We start from the raw sequence: 12,845 nt of genomic DNA on the forward strand, positions 1-12,845 counted from the left end.
TCTTTTGCCTCTTCACACATTTCCGCCTGTGAGGCGTTGCGGTTAACATTTTTTTCTGCAAAGCATATGGTCATGTGTTTCATTACCCCGCTGCATCACTCCGGTGGGGCCTGAGCGCAAAGAATCTCGCGTGCTGAGTTTTGGGTCTACTTAATTTAACCCGGATGGCAAGAGCTTCAACGCTAGACTTCGACTAAGTCAATATTCTCAGCCCTCCCGATGATACATAAAAGTTGATCGTTGGGCTAGTTAGTATTCCATAATAGAGGACAAAGTGGACAATGACGAGTGGTTTTATTGCACTAAGCTACTAGTTCAATTCCCGATGCTGTCATGAGACGGTTAACGTCAACAACCTAAATCATCGCTCGTTCAACAATCTTATTTCGCGGCAAGATACAGCATTTAAGGTGAGACTCCTCTTTGGAGTCGGAAATAGTCCCAAATGGGTTTGCACGCTTCTTTGGTGCAGGTTGGTGCACAGCATTTGTTTGCTTCGTTACCCTGGTTTCTTCCTTGAGCGACTTAGCATTTGTAATAATTACCGTGAACATGCCGTGGAATATCTTTTCTCGTTTGCTCTAAAGAACCTTTCTGATCGTGTCACTGTTTTAAGAGTGTTTTAAGAAACGTCAACAAATATAGAGTGCATACGACATCAGTATATGTTACTTGAGAAGTTTCTCACTATTTTCAACTTTCTCGAGCGCCATTTTACGTCTGCCTGTTCGTAAGAATTCTAAAGTGCCCATTTCTATGATCGCGAATTACCTATGCCAACATCACGCATGCCCTTTCGGTCAGTTCTCAAACCTGTACCTGGACTGCATCATCGAGTACAAGGGCAAGAACGAGCGCGAGAGCCTCCAGGACACGCTGCGAGACTTCCACATCCACGAGACAAACCACGACGAGAACCTGACTAGCCTGCTGGGCTCGCTGGACCGAGAGTTGCGTGTGTTCCCTTTCGTGACTGTCTCTCTGGTGCCCGACACGCTGCGTGTGGCCGTTACGCCGTCCGCCACGCTACTTAAACGGTAAGAAGGGGCAGCGGTGATGCTTGAAAAGGAGCTTCTGTGATTACGTTGCTTTATTTTATTTTCAAAAGCTCTAGTCCTTTCGGGTACCTTCGCTGTAATGGGTAGAACGAAACAGGCAAAGTTAAACAATGCACAGTAGTAGAAAGACATTCGTGGGCTTGAAGACCTGACCGATAAAACAAATACAGTAAAGAAAGCTCGCTTCCGGATAGATACGTTCGCTTAAAAAAAGCAATATACTGAAACACGATTTGAGATAAAATAGGGCACTTTAACGTAAGTTTCATCAGCATAACGAGAAAAGATGACATCGCTACCACACATCCTAGAGCAGTACGCTTTCAGGGCGAACAATTCCCAGTGGAAATTGACCGCACCTTACCACAGAGTCGTTTGGCATGCTAGGTATGTGAGGTGAACCCTTAACGTGGCCTCATTTGTGAGATTACTGTGGCGATCGCAGTGGGACGACCGAGTACTCACTGACAACGATAACCTTTTCCATAATGGGATGGAGAATCAGAAGCGTAAGATGGCGCTGTGGGTTAGAGAGCAAATTCAAGTTTTTGATATTGCAGTAGGGATTAAGACTTAGTCGAATTTAGAATGCCACGCAATGTTCAGGTATCCGATAACTACAACTTCGGAGTAATAGAAAGTAAGTCCATGTGATTGCAACGTGGTCTAAGAGCAGTAATTTATTTGATGGAATGACAAAGTTAAGGACATTGGCAACCAACGCATTGAATGGGCTGACGCAAAACACGAAATAGTGGGTGTTCACTGGGAAGGACCGTCGTTCTGCAGTGAAACTCACTGAGCATGGGATGATGCTGATGATTGTTGAAATGTGTCAATCCACTGCATCAGTTATCTCTCAAACTCCTGAAACCGAAGAGTGTTCCAGGGCTTAAACACTTCCCAATTAGGTTTCAATGCTTATTGGGAGATTACAAACGCAATAAAGAATGAATGTTGTTAAAATATAAGGGTTACATGCTTCATCTCCATACGAGTGAAAAAAAAAAGCGTATCCTAATTTTGTCGCGGTAAAACAATATTGTCTAAACGTCAAAATATTAAACTGCTATGTGGAAGCTGTACTCTGCATTTTCATGTGAACCGGCAATACTAGAAATCCAATTCTTGGTTGTATTTCCACGTCTGTGGCGACCTAACAGTCTGAAAGGGACAGTGTTATGGCCTTTCTATTTAAACCTCACGGCATGAATGTGAATAAACCACTTCAGTTTGTTTCCAAATATATCACACTTCACATCCAGGAAGACTATGTTACGTAATAACTTCCTGTTTTTAAATGTATTAAAAACAATATGCAGTATAATTTCAAGAAGCCCTATAGACGATAGAACTGCGTTGTTCTCCAGTGCATTAGTAGATGGTGAGGTTGCATCCTCTACTAATGTGCCGAAGAGAACTGCGTTGTTCTCGAGTGCATTAGTAGATGATGAGGTTGCATCTTCTACTAATGTGCCGAAGACTGTGGTTATGGTACTTTTGTCCAGGAACAGCTTGGCACACTTCTCCACCTTGTGCGCTCACTCTTATTCGCTCCGAAATAGTTTCATACGCGTGAGATAGAGAATTGGTGAGTGACGAAGGCTGTGAGTGAGCGAGGGTGAACGGAATCGCGATTGCCCCTCGACGAGTGAGGACGCACGGTAAAGTGTACGGGAGTGACAGAAGGCAAGTGTCATGAGACACGTATAAGCGGGTGTGGGTGCCGGTAGGCTTGAACGGAAGCGACTGTGCATGCTAGGGAGTGCTGGCGAGGGTGAGGGCCGTACTAGCGGGAACGCGAGTGAGTACCGACGAGTAGGAGTTCATGCGAGCGTGATTACAGAGCCTGCGGTAGTATTGGTGAGTCAGTATTAGCGAGTGTCTGCTTGCCCTGCCCGGCCTACGCATCCAGGTACTTCCTGTCGGCGGAGCGGCCCACGGACGGGGATTACACGCGGATCGTGGCGCGTGCCCTGGCACTACTAAAGCCGGACATGGACGTCCGAAAGCACGCGCAGAACGTGCACGATTTGGAGCGCAAGCTGGAGAGCTCCATCGCTGGCCTCATGCGCGCCCAGAAGCAGCAGGCCGTTCCGGTGAGTGATGGCCCTTCCTCTTCCTTTACGCACGAAATGTCTTTAGCTGCCGTTGTCGGTGAGCTTCGAGGGACCTAGAGCCAAAAGACAGAGCCGTTATCCGGGCACTCAAATGACACCATCCGGGCAACCAGTCAAAAACTTAAGAAAATTTGGACGACGCTTAAGCTTCGCCTTCATTACGATTGGAACGCGATATAGCATTCAAAGACCCCCGACAGCTTTTCATGCTTCCCGGCAATTGCAGCTTATGTAACCGTAAAGCTTACCGGGAAACGCTGGCGGCGAACGCTATGAAGGAAGGGAATCTTTCTGCTAGAAACTCGGCCTCTCGCGTGGGTTGATCTCCTGTTATTGTTTCACACTTTTAATATTTCGGTGTGACAAGAGCTAACGTAAATGTTATGCGCTGTCCGTGTTTTTTCTGTTTAATTACATTTCCTTGTGGGCAGCCGTTCTCGAAATCCCGAGGAATAACTTCGTAAAGAATGAAAGACAAGGTAAAAGCAACTTTTGTGGTAGAATAGTGGTTGGGTGCGCGTGGTTCGAAATTTTGTTAAAAATTCCTTTGTTTGCGACGCGATGTCCGACGCGGGACACCGGACACCGACGCCGTATTTTCTGCGACAGGGGCCTCTTAACGCTATCGCGTTAAAATGCCGTCTCTGGCCCCGCAGCCCTTTGTACAAGACCGCATTACATACGCTAGTCACTGCCCAAACAAGTTACAAAAATATTGCTTCCGTGTTCATCCTAACGTTTGTTACCAATATCACTTATGCTTGTAAGTCCTAGTACTCTCAAGTTTGTCATTTCCGATAGCGACGTTCAAAAGGAAGGTACAGGGCACCATACATTTCATTGTCATCTTTTGGCGCTGAGCGGTCTTATGAATGCCAGCGGCCCGGAAGTTCCGAAGCGCTGGTTTTGCATCGCCTCGAGAGATAACGCCACGCTGCGTGACCCCTCCTTCAGGCGCTTCTACCCGCCGCGGTGTCGTAGCGGTTAGGGTGTTGCGCTGCTAAGCACAAGGTCACGAGGTCAAATCCCCGTCTCGGCGGCCGCATTGCGATCCAGGCGAATTGCAATAACGCCCGCCCGTGTCGCGTACATTGGGGGCAAGTAATAGAAACTCTGGCGGCCAAAATCCCCCCCCCCCCCCCCTAAGTCCCCCCCTACAGCGGGGTTCATAATCAAATCGTGGTTCTGGTACGCAAAATCCCCGAATTCAATTCATCCTTTTTCTAGCTGGGCCGTGCGCTCTGCGTCCCTAGCGTCTTTCTTAGAGGTTGCACAGCGCAACATTTTCACGAGACACACAGAACAGAAACACACACCACAGAGCGTTTGCCAAGCTTACTCGTCTCGTGCCTCGTACGTGTACGTGTCCCTCGTGTCTCGTCTCGTACTTACTCGTTACTCGTGTCTCGTCAAAATGTTGCGCAATCCAACCTCTAATATGCTATACCAACACGCTCAGTCGTCAACCTTAGCGTCTTTCGTTGCCTTTCGTGGGGCCTTCAGCCGGTTTTTTTCTTCCAGCTGGGGACCACCCTTATGAACCAGTGCACAATACGGCATGGTGCGGTGTGCTATGGCTCGGCGTGCCGTTGCGTACATGCAGTGCGCCCATTTTAAGGTTGTGGTTAGTATCATTACCAACCAATCTGCTTTGCCGGTTGCCATTTAATGCGCACATCTGCACTCGATTACGAGTGAGCCAGCCAGAAGTACTAGAAGTTACAGCTTGGCTGACAGTGTGATAAAACTTTAGGAAGAACTCAATCGCAATATTTTTGCAACTTGTTTGGGCAGTAACTAGCGTATGTAATGCGGTCATGTAGGAAGAGTTGGGGGGCCAGAGACCACATTTTCTTAAGTTTTGACTTGTTGCCCAGATGATCTCTTTTTGTTCTCGCAACTTGCCCGAATCTTCTCGTTTGAGTACGCGGATAACGGCTTTGGCTTTTGTCTTAAGGTCGCTTGAAGGTCGCTGACAGCATGAGCAAAAAGCATTTAATGCTTAAAAAATCTAGGCCCCCATTTCACGCCGTCCGATTTCATGACGTCAGGGAGCGATGGTGTGGAAATTTCGAGGTGCCGTCGTCACCTGTATTTTGTTTTTGTGCATTTTTTGGCTTATCAAGCTTCTCTTCACGGGAACAATGCCTTTTTCTTAGTATTGCAAAACATAATTTTACTAATACAGCAGAATTTGTGTTTGCTTTAGTGTCCCTTTAACCAAGAACATGTTATGTGCGAACATTCCGAGCGAGTGCGTCTCAAAAGGTTTAGACAATTCAACCTTATATTACGGCATGGGATTACTTTCATTTCGAAGGGCAATTTCGCTCCTTTCTTTTTCGGCTAACTCAACTGTGAGGTAGAAGTAATATCACATACGCGACGTCAGACGCCTTTTGATCGGAATAATTGGCTAGGCGTTGTATTTCTTTTCTTTTTTTCAAGGAAACAACCACAATGGTTCCGAAAAATTAGGTTGAGAAATATGCAAGCACCTGATACATTTGTCACCATTACGCTATGAAATGCCAGCGCAAGGTAAGAGACGTGCGCAGTGTGATGCTCGTCATATCACTGTAGCCTATTTCATGCTTAATACGTTTTTTGTGGTCTGGCTTAACATATTGCTACGGACCAGTATTTACGATGACGAAAAGGTCAGAAGTGCGAAGACGACGACGACAATTAGAGGCTAGCGCGGGCTGTTGCCTCCTGGCCAAGCGCAGCGTATTTATAAACATATCTGTATACAGCATCTCTTCTGCGTTTTCCTACGTAACATATTTGGGGGAGGTGACGTTCCTTGAACTTCATCACGGAGCTTCGCAGTCGACGGTTCGTCGAGCTTTCCATCATGGCTCCCAGCGACGATCACTCGACTCAACCGGCTCCGAGGCCTTCTGCCACTTTGACGACCTACATTGCACTCTCCGTTCCCCGTGATCCTAGTGTATTCTAGGGTAAAATATGGGAAAGGCGTCGAGGACTGGATCAGCCTGTATGCACGTGTCAGCGGCAATAACCGGTCGGACCCTACCATCATGCTCGCCAACGTAGTCTTTTACCTTGGTGGCGCACCACGGACACACGAAGATGAGCTCACCAGTTAGGATAAACTTAAACAAAAACTCTTAGGCTTGTTCGGCAAGCCTTTCGGTCACCCACTTGCCGCGAAGAAGGCGTTATCCAGCCGCGTGCAGACGTGAACACAGCCTTACATCGCGCACATTCAATGCGTCTGGTTCTATGCTGCAAAGTTAATACACAGATGACTGAGCCGGACAGGGTGTCCCAAATTCTCAAAGGCATTGCCAATGACGCCTTTAATTTGCTCGTCTTCAACAACGTGGCGACGGTGGACGCAGTTATCATAGATTGCCGCCGCCTGGAACTCGTAGAAAGCCGACGTATCGAGCAACAGTTCGCCCGTTTACCAAACACCACGGCGACATTTTCCTGTGCCGACGTTCCTCGTCCCCCCAACACTGGCGATGTTACCAGGATCGTGCGGCGAGAGATTCAGGCCGTCTATGCGGATTTCTTCGACTTAGCTACTCCAACTTACCTGCAGTCGCGGTTTTCTTGATCTAGGCAATTGTCCGCCAAGTGTTCACCAACGTGGGTCTCCACACCGTCTGTTTGCCCCATCGCCTTGTTGCCCGCCCGCATTGTTTGATTCCGCCCCGTCCCATATCGTATTACCCACCACGTTTCCGCAACCCATCTGATTGGCGCATTGCTGAAGACAGACCCATTTGTTTTCACTGCCGTCAAATAGGGCACTTATATAGCCACTGTCACAGTCACTGGAGTTCCCCGACCCGGACCACTTATACTGGCTACTCTCACCCAGCGGCTCTTCTTGTCCCTATACCTCATGGTTCGATGATGCCGCCACTGAATCTCCTACACCGACTCGCGCTTATTCACGGTCACCTTCGCCCCAACGCCGACAATCTCGCTCGCCCCAGCCCCATCGCTCATATTCGCCGACTCCCTACGGACGCTCCCAGCCGGAAAACTAGACGATGCAGCCCTTCGAGGTGACGCTGCATTGCTCCCTACACCGCCAAATCCTCTACTGACGCTGCCCATTCATATGAACCTTCTTGACGTGTAAGACGAATGTGTTCCTGTGTCCGCTCTAATAGACACTGGGGCGCATTTATCTCTCATAAGCGGAGAATTTCGTAACCGCCTCAAGAAAAGAACACCCACCACGACACCCGTTGTCCGTGTCGCCAATAGCGGAACAGCCGCAGTAATTGGTATGTGCACCGCCCGCGTCTCCTTCGCCGATCGTTCCACTGTCGTTCTCTTCGCAGTCATTGCCCACTGTCCCCACGACATCATCCTCGGCCTGCACTTCCTCTCCGCGCACTCTGCTCTCATAGACTGTTCAGCCAGTACTCTCCGCCTTGACCTGCTTGTTCTCGATCCCGCTGAACCGCTGCCGAGTCACCTCAGTTCCGCGAACTTCTTTCTCTTGCCACCTTCGGTACTGACTTATGTTGACTTTGTGTCATCCTTGCCAGTGCCAGATGATGAATACATCGCGGCTCCCATGCAAGACATCCTCCTTACACATGGTATCAGTTTACCTCATAAAGCTTCATCTATTTCGGCGAATAGCGTCTGCTTGCCAGTGGTCAATCTTGGCTTGACGACGCAAGCGCTGCCACCCGGGATGTCTCTGGCCCAGCTTTGCTCAATCGAGGATCACTCAGTAGCCTCTATTACAGTAGACGACAATTCAATCGACCCTCCTCTACCATCGCAGTCGGCAATATGTACGATGGGCGAGTTACAGAAAATGATTGCGCCCGGCTTGCTGACCGGGCACGCTCATGAACTCTACCGCGTTGTGTTTTCATGCTACGATATTATTTTTAATTTAACTATCAAAATTTGGGCCAAACTACAGCTGTTAATCATCGCATAACACCGGCGATCACACTCGTTTCATCGCCGCCCGTATCGAGTGTCGCCGGCTGAGCGCCCAGTTATTGACGCTGAAGTTCTCAAAATGCTTGCCAAAAAAAAAATTACTGAACCGTCGTGTAGTTTGTGGGCGCCACCTGTTGTACTGAAGAAAAAGAAAGGTGGCTCATGACGATTTTGCGTGGATTATCGCCACTATAACAGGGTTACAAAAAAGGACGTGTATCCCCTACCTCGCATTGATGAGTCCCTTGACTGCCTCCACAGTGCTCTCTATTTCTCGTCTCTTGACATTCGCTCCGGCTACCGGCAAAATGCCGTGGATAATCTAGACCGTGATAAGACAGTCTTTGTAACACCCGATGGTCTTCATGAATTCAAAGTGTCGAAGTGCGGTCTATGTAACACTCCTGCCACATTTGAACGCATGATGGACGTCCTTTTTCGCGGTTTCAAATGGTCTGCGCGCCTGTTCTGCTTGGACAACGTTATATCATTCTTTTCAACGTTCGCTACACACCTCGAACGCCTCTCAGCAGTTCTGGATCTTTTTCGTCGAGTTGGTCTGCAACTCAAAACATCAAAATGCGAATTCGGACGTCGCCAGATTACTGTTCTTGGACGCAGGAAAAATTAATGCTGTTAAGTACTTTCCTTTCCGAAGTGTGCCAAGGATGTGCGCAGCTTTATTGGCGCTTGTTCCTACTTCCACCGCTACGTGAAAATTCCGCGGCCATAGCACGACCACTAATCGAACTTTTGAAATAAGACCCCCCTATAAAGTGGGGCGGTAACGAGGCCTCTGAGTTCTCGCATCTAACCAACTTTCTAACAATCCTTCTGCGCCTACCGAACAAGGTATATGTAAACTGGTAGCGAAGCTTCCATAGAAGCCCACATGTAAAAAAAAATTGGATTCGCTGTAACCGTCGCCCTCTACGTATCGTGGGGACAACTGAGAGCAAGCAAAAAAAAAAAAAAAGAAAGTAACGTCACAAGCGGAAGTGGCAATGACGTCAGGATCTTACGCTGCTTGGCGCGAATGTTTCAATTTCTTTGCCGTCCGGCATTACGGCCGCTACGACAGGAGTTATTTTCTTCTGTGGCTGAGGCGAGCTTGCGACGCACCTCAGCTGAAGCTGTAGCGTGTCCCTAAACTATTAGGAAGGGTGTATGCCTTGATCTGAACGTAATTAGGCTGTTATTGGCGGCGATTGCTCCAGTAGCTTCCTTAGTGAGGTGAGCGAATAGGATGGAAATAAACGACACTGCCAAAGAGCTTTCAAAATCAACTTCACTTTTATTCGTCTTGAATAATCCAACCAATATAACTGACTAAACAAAACATCTTTCAATGAAGAAAAGTACTATGGCCAGCACACAGTCGTACGGCATAGGAACCTATGCGAATCATTTTCAAAGAATCATTCGTAATTCCTTGCGACACCATGTATTCATATCCAACAGTTATCAGATAACATCACCCCACATTATCATTTAGAAAACATTCCACTTACAAATTTTCCTGTCTGTCGGACACGCAGAGCCGGCGTCACGAAGAATAAACGAGCATAGCGAGACGTTTTTTTCGGCCTCAGTACGCAGACCGTACTGAGGCCAGCTGCCGCAGAATTGGCGCAGTGACAGCGCTACGCCAGCGCGGCAAGGACCGTGTTATCGCTTACGCCAGCAGGCTCCTCTCATTTCCTAAGCGTAACTATTCCATCATTGAGCATGAGTGTCTCGCGCTAGTTTTGGTGGTTGCGAAATTCCACCCATACTTACATGGCCGACCTTTTTCAATCGTCACGGGCCATCACGCGCTTTGCTGGTTTTGCTCACTGAAAGATCCTACAGGAAGACCTGGTCGCTGGGCATACGCCTCGAAGAATATTCGTATTCTGTCATCTACAAATATGTCCCTCTCCACAAGGACGCTGATTGCCTGCCTCGCTACCCGGTCGACGAGCCTGAAGATGCCCACCGTAGTACCGCCAACGGCATTTTCTGTGTTTGCCTTCGCTAACATCGCTGATGAGCAGTACCGTGACCTATCAGTGCTAGCATTCATTGAGCGTCTGCACTCTACATTTACCGGCGACTTCATTCACCGGTACGTCCTCCAGGGCGGTATTCTGCACCGAAGGAACTTTCTCGCTGGCGGATCTAATCTTCTTGTCGTGCCCAAACATCTACGACAGACTGTTCTCTTTGACCTTCATGACGCACCCACGGCAGGAAACCTTGGGTTAACTCGGACGTACGACCGCGTCCGTCGCCGCTTCTTCTGTGTCGGTCTCGCTCGCTCCGTCCAACACTATGTTGCTGCCTCTGATTACTGCTAGCATCGGAAAACGTCTCAGGTGCTACCAGCCGGTCATCTCCAGCCGATATCCGTCTCCATGAAACCTTTCTATTGTGCTGGATTATACCTTTTCGGCCCCTTTACCACGTCATCAAATGGGAACAAATGCGTAGCTGTTCCAACTGATTACGCCACCCGATACACCATCAACCCCACCACTACTACGTCGGTGTGAAGTTAAAGGCCTCAAATGACTTTTCTCGCACTTGGGTCATTGTGGTTACTAAAATTTTTTGAAAGTTACTAAGTTCCGCATGTTTCTCTTCTAGAATACCAACATCGGTGTATGTTTGCAGATGAAGCATTCACAAGGCCAAAGCAGAGGCAGACAAAATCCATGACGTCACAGCGAGTGCTTGCTGTAATTGCAATGCGGCGTGCCCGCACCAATTTTGTTGTAGCGTGCTTTTGTCGCTTATCACACCTTTTTACGTTTATGTAGCGGCTCTTTCGTCACTGCAGAAAAGTAAGTTAAGGATGCAGCTCAAATAGTGTTAATCTTTTGGACCCCTTTAAATGAGCAGTGTCGTGTTGAAAACCAGGCAGACACTTTACAGTTCTGGGGTTGCCGAAACTGAAACTTTCGGAGTGTATGTTTGGTTGCTTAGATTAAGTTTAGGTAGGTGTCTGAAATATCCTTCATCATCATCATCAGCCTGGTTACGCCCACTGCAGGGCAAAGGCCTCTCCCATACTTCTCCAATTGCCCCGGTCATGTGCTAATTGTGGCCATGTTGACCCTCCAAACTTCCTAATCTCATCTGCCCACCTAACTTTCTGTCGTCCCCTGCTACGCTTCCCTTCCCTCGGAATCCAGTCCGTAACCCTTAATGACCATCGGTTATCTTCCCTCCTCATTACATGTCCTGCCCATGCCCATTTCTTTTTCTTGATTTCAACTAAGATGTCATTAACGCGCGTTTGTTCCCTCACCCAATCTGCTCTTTTCTTATCCCTTAATGTTACACCTATCATTCTTCTTTCCATAGCCCGTTGCGTCGTCCTCAATTTAAGTAGAACCCTTTTCGTAAGCCTCCAGGTTTCTGCCCCGTACGTGAGTACTGGTAAGACACAGCTGTTATAAACTTTTCTCTTGAGGGATAATGGCAACCTGCTGTTCATGATCTCAGAATGCCTGCCAAACGCACCCCAGCCCATTCTTATTCTTCTGATTATTTCACTCTCATGATCCGGATCAGCAGTCACTACCTGTCCTAAGTAGATGTATTCCCTTACCACTTCCAGTGCCTCGCTACCTATCGTAAACTGCTGTTCCCTTCCGAGACTGTTAAACATTACTTTAGTTTTCTGCAGATTAATTTTTAGTCCCACCCTTCTGCTCTGCCTCTCCAGGTCAGTGAGCATGCATTGCAGTTGGTCCCCTGAGTTACTAAGCAAGGCAATATCATCAGCGAAGCGCAAGTTACTAAGGTATTCTCCATTTACTCTTATCCCCAATTCTTCCCAATCCAGGTCTCTGAATACCTCCTGTAAACATGCTGTGAATAGCATTGGAGAGATCGTATCTCCCTGCCTGACGCCTTTCTTTATAGGGATTTTGTTGCTTTCTTTATGGAGGACTACAGTGGCTGTGGAGCCGCTATAGATATCTTTCAGTATTTTTACGTACGGCTCGTCTACACCCTGATTCCGCAATGCCTCCATGACTGCTGAGGTTTCGACTGAATCAAACGCTTTCTCATAATCAATGAAAGCTACATATAGTGGTTGGTTATATTCCGCACATTTCTCTATCACCTGATTGATAGTGTGAATATGATCTATTGTTGAGTAGCCTTTACGGAATCCTGCCTGGTCCTTTGGTTGACGGAAGTCTAAGGTGTTCCTGATTCTATTTGCAATTACCTTAGTAAATACTTTGTAGGCAACGGACAGTAAGCTGATCGGTCTATAATTTTTCAAGTCTTTGGTGTCCCCTTTCTTATGGATTAGGATTATGTTAGCGTTCTTCCAAGATTCCGGTACGCTCGAGGTCATGAGGCATTGTGTATACAGGGTGGCCAGTTTTTCTAGAACAATCTGCCCACCGTCCTTCAACAAATCTGCTGTTACCTGATCCTCCCCAGCTGCCTTCCCCCTTTGCATAGCTCCCAAGGCTTTCCTTACTTCTTCCGGCGTTACTTGTGGGATTTCGAATTCCTCTAGACTATTCTCTCTGCTATTATCATCGTGGGTTCCACTCGTACTGTATAAATCTCTATAGAACTCCTCAGCCACCTGAACTATCTCATCCATATTAGTAATGATATTGCCGGCTTTGTCTCTTAACGCATACATCTGATTCTTGCCAATTCCTAGTTTCTTCTTCTCTGCTTTTAGGCTTCCTCCGTTCCTGAG

The 12,845-nt window shown here is 47.7% G+C and overlaps 1 protein-coding gene across 1 annotated transcript in view; it reads left to right on the forward strand.

The window, feature by feature from the left end:
- LOC129388287 (uncharacterized) overlaps nt 1-12,845 on the forward strand; it is a 37,143-nt gene that overhangs the window by 13,097 nt on the left and 11,201 nt on the right. Inside the window, exons 4-5 of the mRNA XM_055078440.2 lie at nt 805-1,037; nt 2,974-3,157. Coding sequence (XP_054934415.2) covers nt 805-1,037; nt 2,974-3,157 — 417 coding nt within the window. The remainder of the gene's footprint in view (nt 1-804; nt 1,038-2,973; nt 3,158-12,845) is intronic.

This window comes from Dermacentor andersoni, chromosome 10, assembly GCF_023375885.2.
Source record: "Dermacentor andersoni chromosome 10, qqDerAnde1_hic_scaffold, whole genome shotgun sequence".
NCBI classification, from domain to species: domain Eukaryota; kingdom Metazoa; phylum Arthropoda; class Arachnida; order Ixodida; family Ixodidae; genus Dermacentor; species Dermacentor andersoni.